The sequence below is a fragment of the Melospiza georgiana genome, chromosome 7 (genome assembly GCF_028018845.1).
Source record: "Melospiza georgiana isolate bMelGeo1 chromosome 7, bMelGeo1.pri, whole genome shotgun sequence".
Lineage (NCBI taxonomy): Eukaryota > Metazoa > Chordata > Aves > Passeriformes > Passerellidae > Melospiza > Melospiza georgiana.
This window is the reverse complement of record NC_080436.1, coordinates 2,359,646-2,372,863: the sequence shown is the minus strand read 5'-3', so window position 1 is coordinate 2,372,863 and position 13,218 is coordinate 2,359,646. Positions and strand designations below refer to the sequence as shown.

Genomic DNA, 13,218 nt, shown 5'->3' with positions numbered 1-13,218 from the left:
ACTCCTGAGAGTCTGGAGCTGAGTTGGAACCTCCTCATCCCCTTCAGCCCTGGCTGCTGCTTCCCAAACCCACAGCAAACCATGGGAGCTGATGGTTTCCTGTTAGGGCAGTGATATTTTTCCCCCAGTACCCACTCTAAAGCTCCCATCCCATTGCTCCCTGTCTGGGCAAACATTCCTCCCCCAGGAAGGCAGGAGAAATCCCAGACCAGCTGTGGAATGGAATGCCTCAATCATTCCCATTTCCCAAATGGAAACTGCTGCTGCTTCTGGCCCTATCTCAAGTTCTGGGTGTGCTACAGAAAGGTTTCCTTTTCCTTTTCCTTTCCCTTTCCCTTTGCCTTTCCCTTTGCCTTTCCCGTTCCCTTCCCTTTTCCTTTCCCTTTCCTTTCCCTTTCCTTTCCCTTTCCCTTTCCCTTTCCCCTTTCCCCTTTTCCCTTTCCCTTTTCCCTTTCCCTTTTCCCTTTTCCCTTTTCCTTTTCCCTTTCCCTTTTCCCTTTTCCCTTTTCCCTTTTCCCTTTTCCCTTTCCCTTTTCCCTTTCCCTTTTCCCTTTCCCTTTTCCCTTTCCCTTTTCCCTTTCCCTTTTCCCTTTCCCTTTTCCCTTTCCCTTTTCCCTTTCCCTTTTCCCTTTCCCTTTTCCCTTTCCCTTTTCCCTTTCCCTTTTCCCTTTCCCTTTTCCCTTTCCCTTTTCCCTTTCCCTTTTCCCTTTCCCTTTTCCCTTTCCCTTTTCCCTTTCCCTTTTCCCTTTCCTTTCCTTTTCCTCCCCTTTTCCTCCCATTTTCCTTCCCTTTTCCCTTTCCTATTCCCATTTTTGATCCAGTGGGAGTTCAGGCCATGGAACAGGAGCTGCATGAGCACAGGGTCTTCTCTTGCACCTGCAATGCCAAAGGTTAAACCCAATTTCACTCTGGGCTTTGCTTTTCCTTCCCCTGCCCCTGAGTGTGTGGGAGGCAGCTCATACCTGCACCAAAATACTGATTATTCTCCCTGTGTTCTCATACAGGGTTTATTCACAGCTGGAATACAATGGGGTGTGTTAGGTAAAACTGGAGGAGGATTCCTCATTCCTGCCTAAGAGATCTTTTTGGGCTGTTGAGGCAAAAGCAATATATTTAATGGAGACAGAGTGGAAAACACAAGTTTGCTTTGTGATTGTTTTTAGGTGGGTGCTGGGAGAGCTTGGATGGTTTCTGGAGTCAGTGAGGGTCATGTGTGCAGTAGGAAATTGCCTCCAATTTCTTTACTCTCCAGATGGAAAGAATCAAATGGAGCAGCCTGGTCCTGCTGCTGATGGGTGCATTGGAGGGGAAGCAGTGGCTGGCAGGACCCTGAGAGGGTTGTTTAAACCCAGGGTGGTTTTAACCTTGCAGCCCTTGTCTCCTGTGGGCTCAGGGGCTGATTGGAGCACCAGGAACCTCAGTGCTGCTCCGTTTCTGTGGGCTTGGAGCTGATGTGCTCTGCAGGAGCATCCTGTGCAGCACAGGTTGTGCAGGGGTTAAATCAGCACCCACACAGGGTTTGTAGCACAAACATCGCTCTCTGTTTGCTTACAGCTGACCAGGCCTTTATGGAAGGAACTAAATGATAAATGTTTTTAAATACAGAAAAATGGAGCCTTATTTCTGTTCTTTGGTGTGGAACTGTCAGTGAGGCAGGAGCCAGGTGTAGCCCAAAGAGCTCAATTTCTGTGATAAACCTGCCTTTCTTCAAGGCATCAACCCCTGCCACAAGTAGTTTTTAATTAATTTTGTAGTAAATGGCTCTGCCTAGATCATACTCCTGAAAAAGTGGTGTGTTTGAGGAATAAAAAGAGATTTTCCCCTGCCTGAGCAGGGCTGTTCCCACTGACTGTGGCTGCTGCAGCTGCTGACATGAAATGTGATGTGCAGCAGGAAATAACAGGTTTCAGAGCCAGCAGATTTCCTGATTTACCTGGGGGGAGAGGTGACTGCAGCTGCAGTGGGGACATGACTGTGACAAAGCCAGGGCTTTTCCTGTGCATGGGAAATGGTTTGACCAGGGACTGTGCTGGTGTTCACAGGGGTTCTTGGATGAGGGAAGAGACGAGGATCTGACTCCATGTTTCAGAAGGCTTCATTTATTATTTTATGATATATATTACATTAAAACTATACTAAAATAATAGAAGAAAAGGTTTCATCTCAGAAGGCTGGCTAAGCTAAGAAGGAATGGTAACAAAGGCAGCTGTCTTGGACTCTCCAAGCCAGCTGACTGTGATTGGCCATTAATTAGAAACAAGCACATGAGGCCAATCACAGATGCACCTGTTGCATTCCACAGCAGCAGATAATCAATGTTTACATTTTGTTCCTGAGGCCTCACAGCTTCTCAGAAGGAAAAATCCTAAGGGAATGATTTTCCATAAATGATGTCTGTGACAGTGTACACCCTGGGAGAGCCTTTGCTCTAACTGGAGTGAGTTTGAGCTCTGGGATGATGTGGGAGCACCTGCTGCTGGCAGCAGATCCATGCAGAATGGGAATTTTTGGGATTTTTATACAATTTCCCTGGTTTTTGTCACATTGGACTGTCACCCTCTCAGGAATCAGACCTTTGGTCTCACATTCCTGAAGCTGTGGAATGAAATTGTGTGCAGCAGAGCATGAAATGTCATTATCCTGATGTTGGGAATGTTCTCCTCTTCCACAGATGCCTTTGTGAACAGCCAGGAATGGACCCTGAGCCGCTCTGTGCCCGAGCTGAAAGTGGTGAGTTTGTGTTTGCTCCTGCCTGAGACATGCTGGGAATGTCACACAGCGCTGGGGACCTCCCAGGCTTCACTCCAGCTGCTGCTGGGGCAAAACGTAAAAATCAGTTTCATAAGTAAAGGATTTGTCCTGTAAATATCTGTTATAGACTCAGAAGGGTTGGGATTGGGAGGGACCTCAAAGCCTGTCCCATTCCAGGGACACCTCCCACTGTCCCAGGCTGCTCCAAGCCCCCTCCAGCCTGACCCTGAACACTTCCAGGGCCGAGCCTCTCTTTATCTATATTCAATATTCATTTTACTCATACAGTGTTTTATTACTGCTGGAATTTGTTCTGCTCCATGAACCAGCTTTCAGGGGGGATCCTCTCAGCAGGGAAGTCTTAGGAGGGCAGTGGAAGTTAGCAGCTGACATGTAAAGCTCATTTCATCTCCCCATTATAAGTTTCCATGATTTCAAGGAGCAAATGTCTGTTCTCCCTCTCTTTAAAGAATTTAAAGCTTTTCCCAAAATCTGAGTTGACAGTAGTGTTTTGTGGAGGTGAGAGAATCTGCAAGGCCACACTTAGCAGGGTAAATGCACTTTTATTAAAGGCATTTTAATGGCAGCAGCATCCTCACAGCTGCAGTTGTGTGGCTGCTTTGAAAGGTGAGAGCAGGAAAAACCTGGCAGTCAGTGGATGTGATTCCCTAATTCAGGAAGGGTCTCCAGGTTTTGTTAAAGAGATGGTGTCATTTGGAAGGCCCAAAATACAGTGAAAAACTAGGAATTCAGGATTGGGAGTAGCTGGCTTCTCCTGGGTTTCCTTGCCCATCCCTTCCCCTCCTCTGAGCCCTGCTAATTCACAGCACCCCCAAGGAAACTGGGAATTGCAGGTGAGAGCAGAGCTGCAGGCACTCCATGCTGGGATTCAGGGCACAAACCATTGCTGAGCACCAGCTGATGGTCTCAGGGTACATTTTCCTCTTGTGCCAGCCTGGCTGCACCATGTGAGAGTTCCCTTGGGTGTCCTGCCCCTGACCTGTCTGAGCAGGGCTGGGAAATTCCAGATTTCAGCTGTGTGGCTGCTGCAGAGAATGGATTTGCAGTGGTCAGTGTGCCACGGGAGCTGCCCAAGGGGAAAAGCACAACTGCTGCTGTTACAAAAATAATAATTTGATTATAGCCCTGCAAGTGATGGCAGCCAGCAGCAGCAGCAGCTGTGCCTGTGAGCTTGTGCTCCAAGAGGAAGGGTAAATCAGGAAGCCCAGCTGAAATCTGCTCTGCCTTTCCTGCACATCTGCCCTTGGGGAAGGCTTGGGGCTGTGAGTGCCCCCTGCCATTCCCTCACTTCAGCCTCATCCTGGCTGCTCCAGGGGCTGAGGAACACCAGGGCCATGGTAAAGGGAGAGGTTGTCCTCCTGTACAGGCTGGGAGGTCCTTAATTGGATTATTGTTGTTATTTATCTTTGACTTATTTCTAGAGTGGCTGTGTTGTACCCTTTTTTTTTTTTTAAAGGGAACAGAAACTGGCTCTGGGAGAGCAGAGAGAGCCCCCAGGGCTGCAATAAAGGAAGGAGCTATTTCTCAGTGTGCTTCTGAGGAAAGAACAGCAGTCTTTGCCTCCTTTCTTTAGCTTGGTTTCCTTCCAGTGCTCAGAAGGACATTCAAGGCCACCTTGGAGGGGCTTGGAGCAGCCTGGGATAGTGGGAGGTGTCCCTGCCCATGGCAGGGGGAGGGATGGGATGGGCTTGGAGGCCCCTTCCAGCCCAAACCAGTCTGGGATTCTGTAACTGGCTCCTGCTGATCCAGCACTTGGGTTTTACTTATGGGTTTTGATGCTTTTATTGTGGCCAAGAGCTTGGTGAGACCTCTGCCTTTGGTGTTCCTGGTTCTGTTTGTTCAAATATTAAATGAGGATGTGTTAGGCAGGATAAACATGAGAGATTGTTGAATAAAATCACCAAATTTCTTGCAGAAAGATCTGCCAAGTGCAGTCAGGCTCCTCTCCTGGACAGCTTTAAAATGCCAAGTGCCCTCAGTACAGTTTCTGATTTTCCCCACCAGGCTTTAGGAGGTGTGGGCAAAGTGGCTGGGGTTTGTTTTACAGCACGTCTGGCACATGGAAATAAATGATTCAGTGTTGCACAAGTCACAACTGAAAAGAGCAGTGAGTTGGAGCTGAATTTTCTCCTCCCTGAGCTGGGTTAGGGTGGTATTTTTGTTCCCTAACATGCTTGTCATAACTTGGTGCATTTCAGACATATCCATAAATAAATGGAGATGACTGGGATTGTTTGTGTGTAAAGCAGGGAGAGAGGAATATGACTGCTGTGAAAACAGGCTGGCATTTTTGTCATGCTGTGGGGGATCAGCCTTAAAGCAAATATTAATGCTGACAAACAGAGAAACTGTATCAGAAGTCAGATTTTTTTTCCCAGTGTGGAATTTATTGCTCCTGCTTTGCAGCAATGTGTCACAGAACCTGAAGTGCTGTCAAATGGTGTGACCTGGTATGACCTTTGGGATATTAAAAACAATTATTACATAAAATTGTGCTCTTGAATCTTTTGATGTCTTTTAAATTTTGAGGGTCTCTGGATAGAACAAGACATCCCAGCCATGGGATGTTGCCTCTGAGTGGACCCCCAGGTTGATGCTGTTCTGTTCTCCCTGCCAGTTACAGTTTTGGCACGGGTGTACTAGAAAATGAAATTAATTTCCATCCACACAAGGCTAATCACTTTAAGTGAAGGTTTTACTGGAAAATTGTTGTCTTGGCCACATGTGTAGACCATGAAAAACACAGTTCAGCTTTCACACACTAAAATAACTGTTTTTCAGTGGTGAATCCTGAGTGTGGGGGACTGTGTACATTGTTGTAGGCAAAAAAAAGAAAAAAGGAAGGAGCTTCTCCTTGGGAAGCTTTGTGTCACTTTGGGGACGAGAGGAGGTGCCAGGGCCAAGCTGTTTGCTCACCCTCAGCTCTCAGTGGGTCTGTGGTGTGAGGGGAGTAGACAGATGTACTGCAGCCCATGGGCATGTAATGGAGGGAAAAGGCATTAATGGGAGAGGTTGCTGCATGTCCTGGGGGTGAGGGACACGTGCTGGAGATGTCATTTTCTCCCTGTGACTCATCCCAGCATCCCTCCCTCCCTCCCTCCCCTGCTGCCCACGCTGTGGGAGCAGCCCCAGGCAGGGGGAATTGGGGGTGCCAGCACACCTGGCTGGGTCCCACCAAGCCAGCTTTGATCAGGGGGGTGCTGTCCTGCCAGCTGGGGCTGACAAGATGGGATGGGGTGAGAAGATGGGGCACACAATGTGCAGCTCGTGGCTGCTGCCTCGGGCCCTTTGGCAATCCAGGCAGATCAGCAGAGTTCATCTTCTCTCCAGGGACCTTCTGTTCTGAACCTCTGGTGAGGGTCAAGTAAACAGCAGAGAGCAGAGCAGGCTGGGCTTGTTTCAGAGGGGGAGAGAAGCTTCCATCACCTCCCTCCCCCAAGAAGGGAGCAGGGTGTCCTCAGCTCCGTGCTACCCTTTAAAGGCACGAACCCCAAATCTCCTCAAGCCATTGGGCTTTGAGCACCTCCAGGAAGAAAACTCTGTGGGGTTGGGCTGAAATAATTCCCTGGGAAGGTAGGGAGGCCCTGGCACAGGGTGGCCCATCCCTGCAGTGTCCAAGGCCAGGTTGGGCAGGGCTTGGAGCACCCTGGGGTGGTGGAACAAGGTGATCTCTCAGGTCTCCCCCACCCCAACCACTGCTGTTCATAACCTCACCCTCATTAAACCCTACACTCCTAACCATCCTGGCTATCTTCTCAGCAGCCCTAGGAGGATGAATAGGACTCAACCAAACACAAATTGAAAAATCCTAGGTTTTTCTTCCATCTCCCACCTAGGCTGAATAGCAATCATTATTATCTACAACCCTAAACTTACCCTCCTCAACTTCTACCTAAATGCTGTAATAACTGCAACCGGCTTCCTCACACTAAACACAATCAAAGTTTATTTATCTCTGGGCACATTTTGCTCTGTGTCTGTTGCTTGAGGTGTTATTCCACGTGAAGATTTTGCCAGAAGACACAACTTTTTTGCAGGGATGGCTTGCAGCTGAGTTCTTTGTTGCTCTCTTTCCGTGTTGCATGCAGGGGATCGTGGGGAACCTGGCGAGCGGGAAGTCGGCGCTGGTGCACCGCTACCTGACCGGCACCTATGTCCAGGAGGAGTCACCTGAAGGTAGGTGCATCCACAGCTCCCAGCCTGCTTTCCCCCCACAATCCACATCCCTGCTCATTTTTGATCATGCAGAAATGATTAAAAAAAAAAAATCCCATGTGTTATTCAAAATGCATGGGGATTTTTGCTTTAGCATTCTCCAGAGCGGGCTAAGTATGCACAATAAAATTGTGGATTTTCCATCCTTTAAATACTTTGCTTTGCATCCTTTAAATACTTTGGCCCCCAGTGAGTGTCCATGTGGGAATTAGTCCTGATGGAGAGGAGTTGGCTGCTCTCAGTAGTGCTGCTGCTTTCACTTGGGCTGTTGAAAGCCACAGTTACTGTCTGTAGTGGTGGGTTTCCTGTTAGGAGAATAAAAATCTTCACCTAAAAATGTGTAACTTACTTATTGTTTAATTTAATAAATATTTGTGGTTTTTTAAAAATGTTTTTATGGCATAGAAAATTAATTTGTACACTGTAGTGTTTAACATTAATCCCAGTTTATAGCTTGAAATCAAAAATTGTCACAGTACCTTATCGAGGTTTATCTTACAGTAAATACTTTTTTGATTATTTTTCTTTATCTGTTCTCCTTATGAACTTTTAAATCCAACTCTGAGACACTGAATTTCTGGTTCCTTCTTTCCCTTACTGGCTGTTCCCTTCTTTGCAGATATGGATGCAGGTAACTATACATTGTCTTCATGGCAGCTCTGGTTTGGAAGGGCCAGATGGTGGTTTCTGTACTAGAGCGTTTTCCCCCTTGTTTTGTGTATCATTTTGAGTTGTTCCCTTTTGATTTCAAGTCTTTAGTGCATCTCACTGTTGTTGTCTCTTGCTGTAGTTGTCTCTTCAGCAGTAGTTTGTAGTTTCATGCATCTCTGATAACATTTGTTTCTAATTAACTCTTGCCACAGGAAGCTGGTTCAGCTTGGTAGTTGACATTTTAACAGCCTGGGATTGCAGTTAAAATGGGAGGAGAGGGGAAGGGAGGGATGGACAAGGAATTTTCCTGTGGAGCTGCACTGACACTGAGCTCCTGCAGTGTGTAAGTTTGCCCTGAATGCTTTTGCTGGTTTGTAGCTAGGGCTGACAATAATAATTGATGGTAGCAATTGAGGCTGTGCACAGAAGTGTGTGTGGATCCTCTTGTGGATGCTGATAGTGAGAAATGCTGACAGAGGCTGCAGAGGCACTGAGTGCAGCAAATCTTCAGCAAAAATCACTGTCTTGACAGATCTCTTCCTCCACTTCATGAACAGAGGATATTTGGTTATGTTTTTGGGGTTTTTTTTTCCCTTGGAAGATTCAAATCTCCTGACTGTTGACAGGGCTAGCCCTCCTCTCCTCCTGAAGGATGAATATTTCAGGTGATATTCCTTGGGAGTGTTGCCATCTGTCCCCTTTGTCTTGAAGGATTTTTATTTACAGTGCTGGAGTGACGTTGGGACTGTTTTTCCTGCAAGGAGTAGATGACAAAAGCTGTGTCAAATCATTTCTGTGCACATAAGTGTGCCTGACAAGCCTCACTAATGACACTGTTGCATTTCCTTAACAGGAGGAAAACTGGAATAATTAAGAGCTCTGATTTGCCTTGTGAGGGATCAGGTCAAGGTTTCCAATCAAGTCAGCATGAAAGGAAATTCAACCCACATAAATTACCCTCAGTAAACATCTGCAGGGGGGATTTGTGTTTTACTTCTCTGTCAGAGAATCACAGGAGCACAGAGAGGTTTGGGTTGGAATGGCCTTTGAAGCTCACTCTGTTCCACCCCTGCCATGGGCAGGGACACTTTCCACTATCCCAGGGTCCTCCAAGCCCCCTCCAACCTGGTCCTGAGCACTTTCAGGTCCTTCAAACAAGTCCCTAGAAAATCCTTCGTGCTGGAGACCCTTGTGGATCCTCCCCTCTCTCCTTTCCTGTGGGACTATAAATGTGTCAGGCTGTTAAATTGGATAAAGAAGAGGATGCATGTCGGATGTGAAGGTGTCAGCTGCTTGATCAGTTAAGGAAAACCTGAGTTTACTGGCTTGGAATGGCTTCCTAACAGCTAAATTTAACAGGCATCATAAAATCAGTGCCTAATGGGTGAGGTGATGGATATTTGCTTCATGTGCAAGTGGTGATTAGGGCCAGGGGCTGCTATTTCTGCTCTCCTCTGCCTCTAAATGGCTGCAATTACCAGGAAACCTGCCCTGCATCCACATCTCCTGCAGGCCTTGAGGGCTCCAGCGTCCCAGGAAATGAATTTGAGCTGTGTAAAGGTGGTTTCAGGTTTCCTTCAGCTCTCCCAGTAAGAGATTTCTCTGTGCCCATCACCACCTCCCCACCAGGAGGAGGAACCTGCACCTCACCCTGCACTTCTCTCTCACTGCCTGCCCCAGTTTTGATTTCTGCTCAGAACTTTTCAGTCCCTCTTGTGTTTGCAACTTGCAAACCTTTGTTTTCTCAAAGAATAAGTTTTTATAAGGAAGAAAAAGGGCCTTGAGAGTTTTCCTTTGCATATTTAACACACACTCAGCTGTGCTGCTGAGTGACACGTTTTAAATCAGATGTAAGAAAAGCAGCAATGTGTTACCCTGCTGTCAGGGGGGAATTTCAGTACTCTGGGACTTTTCTGTGATGATAAAGAAAGAAATTGTTATAGATACATATTTTAATACTGGCTTTTTGCAAATGTTAAAATGGATTCTGTATGTGTGATGTTACAGTAGCTTTGTTACGAAGATCTAGTTTTTATTTCTGTTGTTAATTAAGCTTAGCCATAGTAGTGGAATAGCTGATATAAGTATAAATACCTACTTAGATAACATCTAATAAACATATAAAGAAGACACCTGCTACAAATATGCCAACTATCAACACTCAATGTCTGATGGCAGTGTAGACCAAAGCCCAAAAACTGGAGGTGATAAGAACAAGACTAAAGATATTTTTTAAGACTAAAACCATAACCAAAGGATACCTATATTCTAAAAAAAGACCCAAAAAGAAGATTTACTTAGGACATGTGAACTGGTTTAAAGAAAAGTTTACTATGCAAAGGAGTCTCTGAATATACAACAAGCTGATACAAAAGAAAAAGTATTTAAAGAGTATCCCCAAAGATAACAGTGTGCTCTTAGCTGTAATAACCTTTACTCTGTAATCCTTATCTCCTATTATCCTTTTTAAATTTTCACCAGAGAGGAAATGTGTTTTTCACAGAAATGATGGGAGATAAGGAATCCTAGGGATTTGTCATCTTCTAAGGACCTTCTGAGCAATTGGAATAAAAACTGCTTTACCTGCTGAAACAACAAGTGAGCTGTGTGGGAAGTGTTGTGGCTTTGTTTCCCCCATCTAGAATTGAATTCTGCCTGTAGGAGCCAAGTGAGATGTGTGCTGTATTTTGAGACTGAATGGCGTGGTGGAATTTGAGACTGAATTCTTTGCAGACCAAGGTGAACTGGAATTTACAGGAGTAGTGAGTGGCAGGAGGGTTCTGTTACTTGTTTGGGTTTTTGTTTCCAAAAAGCCACAGAGGTGTGAAACATGACTTAAAGGCCTTTCCACGTCTCTGGCATGTCTGTGAATATTTAAAGTCATGTCATGATTATTTCAGTGCTTTGTTTTCCAGTGAGTCTAATAAAACAAAACAAAAAAAAAAAGACAAACTGTGGCCCAGGCTGGGATGACAAAAAAGGAGTTTTTTTTTTCTCATGTACTCTGGGATATATTTAAGAGTTATATATTCATTTCATGTGGAGTAATTATTTTTAGTGTTTTAAAAAGCATAAAAGCCATCCACCATCCCAAGTAGCTGTTGCAGTCAGGGGAGGTTTCATCTCTCTTTGTGAAGGAACTTACACTAGAAATCAAATTTCCCCCAGTAAAAGATACAGAATAAAGCCTTTAATGTGTTTTTCAGAAAGCTGTGATCATTTACTCTCTTTCCAAATTTGACCTAAAAATATTTTTATGCTGTTTCAGCCTTCACCACATAACTTTTTCAGTGCTACAGTGAGCAGTGTCACTTGAGTGGCAGCAATGATCAGGTCTAATATTAAAATATTAAATGGAGTGTCACCCTCAGCCTTCCCTTTGAAGCATGTCATGAAAATAAGTTGCCAGCCTGTAACAAAAGCATGCATTGATGATCTTCAAGCCTTTTCCAAGCTCAAGGATTCTGATTCTGTGTAGAAATTCCATCTTGAGGGATGCATGTCTGTGTTTTTCAGTTTATCTCGAGTAACTATTCCTGTCTGCTGCTTCCTCAGCAAAGGGTAATTATGCAAGGAGGATTGAGGAAGAGTGCTTTAAAATTTCAGCTGCTGTTGTTCACATCCTCTTAAGAGATTTTCTGCTGGCCACAGACCCTTACACAATGTGGATGCAGAAAGTTCAGCCATAATCTATGAACTGGGCTGACCTGCCAGGTGCTTTCATTCAGGTCTGAGCCTGGCCTGCATCCACGAATGTGGACCTGCTTCACCTGGGGAAAAACCCCAAAGGGATAACAAAAGGGATAAAACCCTGCCCCGTGGCTGGATGTGCTCAAGGCCAGGCTTGGGCACTCTGGGGTGGTGGAATGGGATGGGCTTTAAAGGCCCTTCCAGCCCAAACCCCTCTGGGATCTGTCTGTGCTTGCTGGGGTTGTGCTGGGAGATTTATCCTCAGGCTGGGGTCAGGGTTTGTGTTTTGGGCTGAACAGAACTGGGCAGTTTGTCCCCTCTGCAGCCCTGGGGCTCCTGTCCCCTTCTCCACATGGTTCAGGCAGTTCTGCCTGCTGTGAGCAATCAGGTTCCTGAGGCTCCAACTCTCTTCACAGAAGCCATTGCTATTTTTATCCAGTTCATATTTCTCAGATATGTAGGAAGGCCATATTTACTGAACACCCCAATTTGATCTTTGATGAATAAAGGGAGGATGTGTCCCAGACTAATCTGTGAGCTCTGTTCTCAGTGAGCAGCTGGCTGCAGTGGAAATGAAGAGCAGAGAAATGTGTTCTGTGAGGATGTACTTGGTGCTCTCCCTGCAACCACTCATGCCTTTTCCTTCAGCATTTTCTGGAATGCCAGAAAATCCCCATCACACATGTAAGAATTTACACAGGGAGGCTTTGCAAGAATCCCAACATGAGTTTCAAAAAGCCACATAAACCTTAAACCATTTTGTGGTTCTTGCACTGCAAAACCCGAGGCAGCTGAAATTTTCTGTGCTGGTTTCAAATCCTCGGTGCAGTTTTCAGGAGCCCCCTCAGCACTTTGGGGCAGATGAAGGTTTCTTCTGGCCTGCAAACCCACAGGCAGGCTCTGTCTCGTGTTCAGAAGCCAGTGATGACTTGGGACATGTGTTTCAAAATTACCTCTTTCCAGTTCTTTGTCTGCCTTTTTGCTGTAATAGCACTGAGTGATTATTTTTATTTGGCATTTCACGCTGACACCCAGCTATAAACCAACACTTGTCTCTTTTTTGATCCCTTTAAAGCACTGCTGCAGAGGGTTCTCTTGGGCTTTTGGAGCCTTTCAGGCTCAGCATAAAAGGGGGTGTTTATGCATTCTGCCCTCTCCCCTCTGGAGTCCTTCCCTCTCCTCACCCTCCTGGGACTGCCTGTGTGGGTTAGAGGGAAAAAAATCCCTTTGAAAACCTCTCTGTTCCAGCTGTCAGCTTGGGGACTGCTTCAAGTGTCACACAAATGAGGGGCTCTGTTAATTAAAGGAAAAAACTCAAGTATTTGCTCTTTAGGAGGTGCTGAGGAAGCAGATTGCCAGGAAAGCTTCCCTTTTCGCTTGTGTTCCCTGAGGGTCCTCGAGGTGTTCTCTTTAACACCTTGAATGGCCAGGGGTTTTTGGGAAATAATGTCTGCAGCATTGGTGTGCTGCTCTGAGGGTTGTGTCTCTGGGACAGGCTGTAAAGCAGATTTATAGAACTTCTCTGACAAATTTAGGCTCTTTGCAGGAGTACAAGTGACTTTTCCCAATAGTGGGTGATGCTGCAAGAGGAAATGGCCTCGAGTTGTGCCCAGGGAAGTTTAGGTTGGGTATGAAGGAAAAGTTTTTCACCAGAAGGGTTGTCAGGCGTTGGGACAGGCTCTTCAGGGCAGTGGGGGAATCACTGGAAATGTTAAAAATTGCCATGTGGATGTGGCACTGGGGACAGGGGTGAGAGGTGGCCCTGGCAGTGCTGGTGGGGTCACACTGGTGATGTGAGAGGGCTTTTCCAGCCCCACCTCCTCTGGCTTTCCATGGCTTTGGGTCTCTACTGCTCCCTGCTGCTTTTGAAGCCAGTTGAGAGTGGCTCCT

General features: G+C 46.1%; 1 protein-coding gene across 11 annotated transcripts in view; it reads left to right on the top strand.

Annotated features, from left to right (window-relative positions):
• AGAP1 (ArfGAP with GTPase domain, ankyrin repeat and PH domain 1) overlaps window positions 1–13,218 on the top strand; it is a 335,199-nt gene that overhangs the window by 106,158 nt on the left and 215,823 nt on the right. For 7 of the 11 annotated variants that reach the window (XM_058028441.1, XM_058028446.1, XM_058028443.1 and 4 more), the window contains exons 2-4: window positions 2,672–2,730; window positions 6,861–6,948; window positions 7,607–7,618. In XM_058028441.1, coding sequence (XP_057884424.1) covers window positions 2,672–2,730; window positions 6,861–6,948; window positions 7,607–7,618 — 159 coding nt within the window. The remainder of the gene's footprint in view (window positions 1–2,671; window positions 2,731–6,860; window positions 6,949–7,606; window positions 7,619–13,218) is intronic. The other 4 variants (XM_058028448.1, XM_058028445.1, XM_058028440.1 and 1 more) reach the window with 1 other exon arrangement.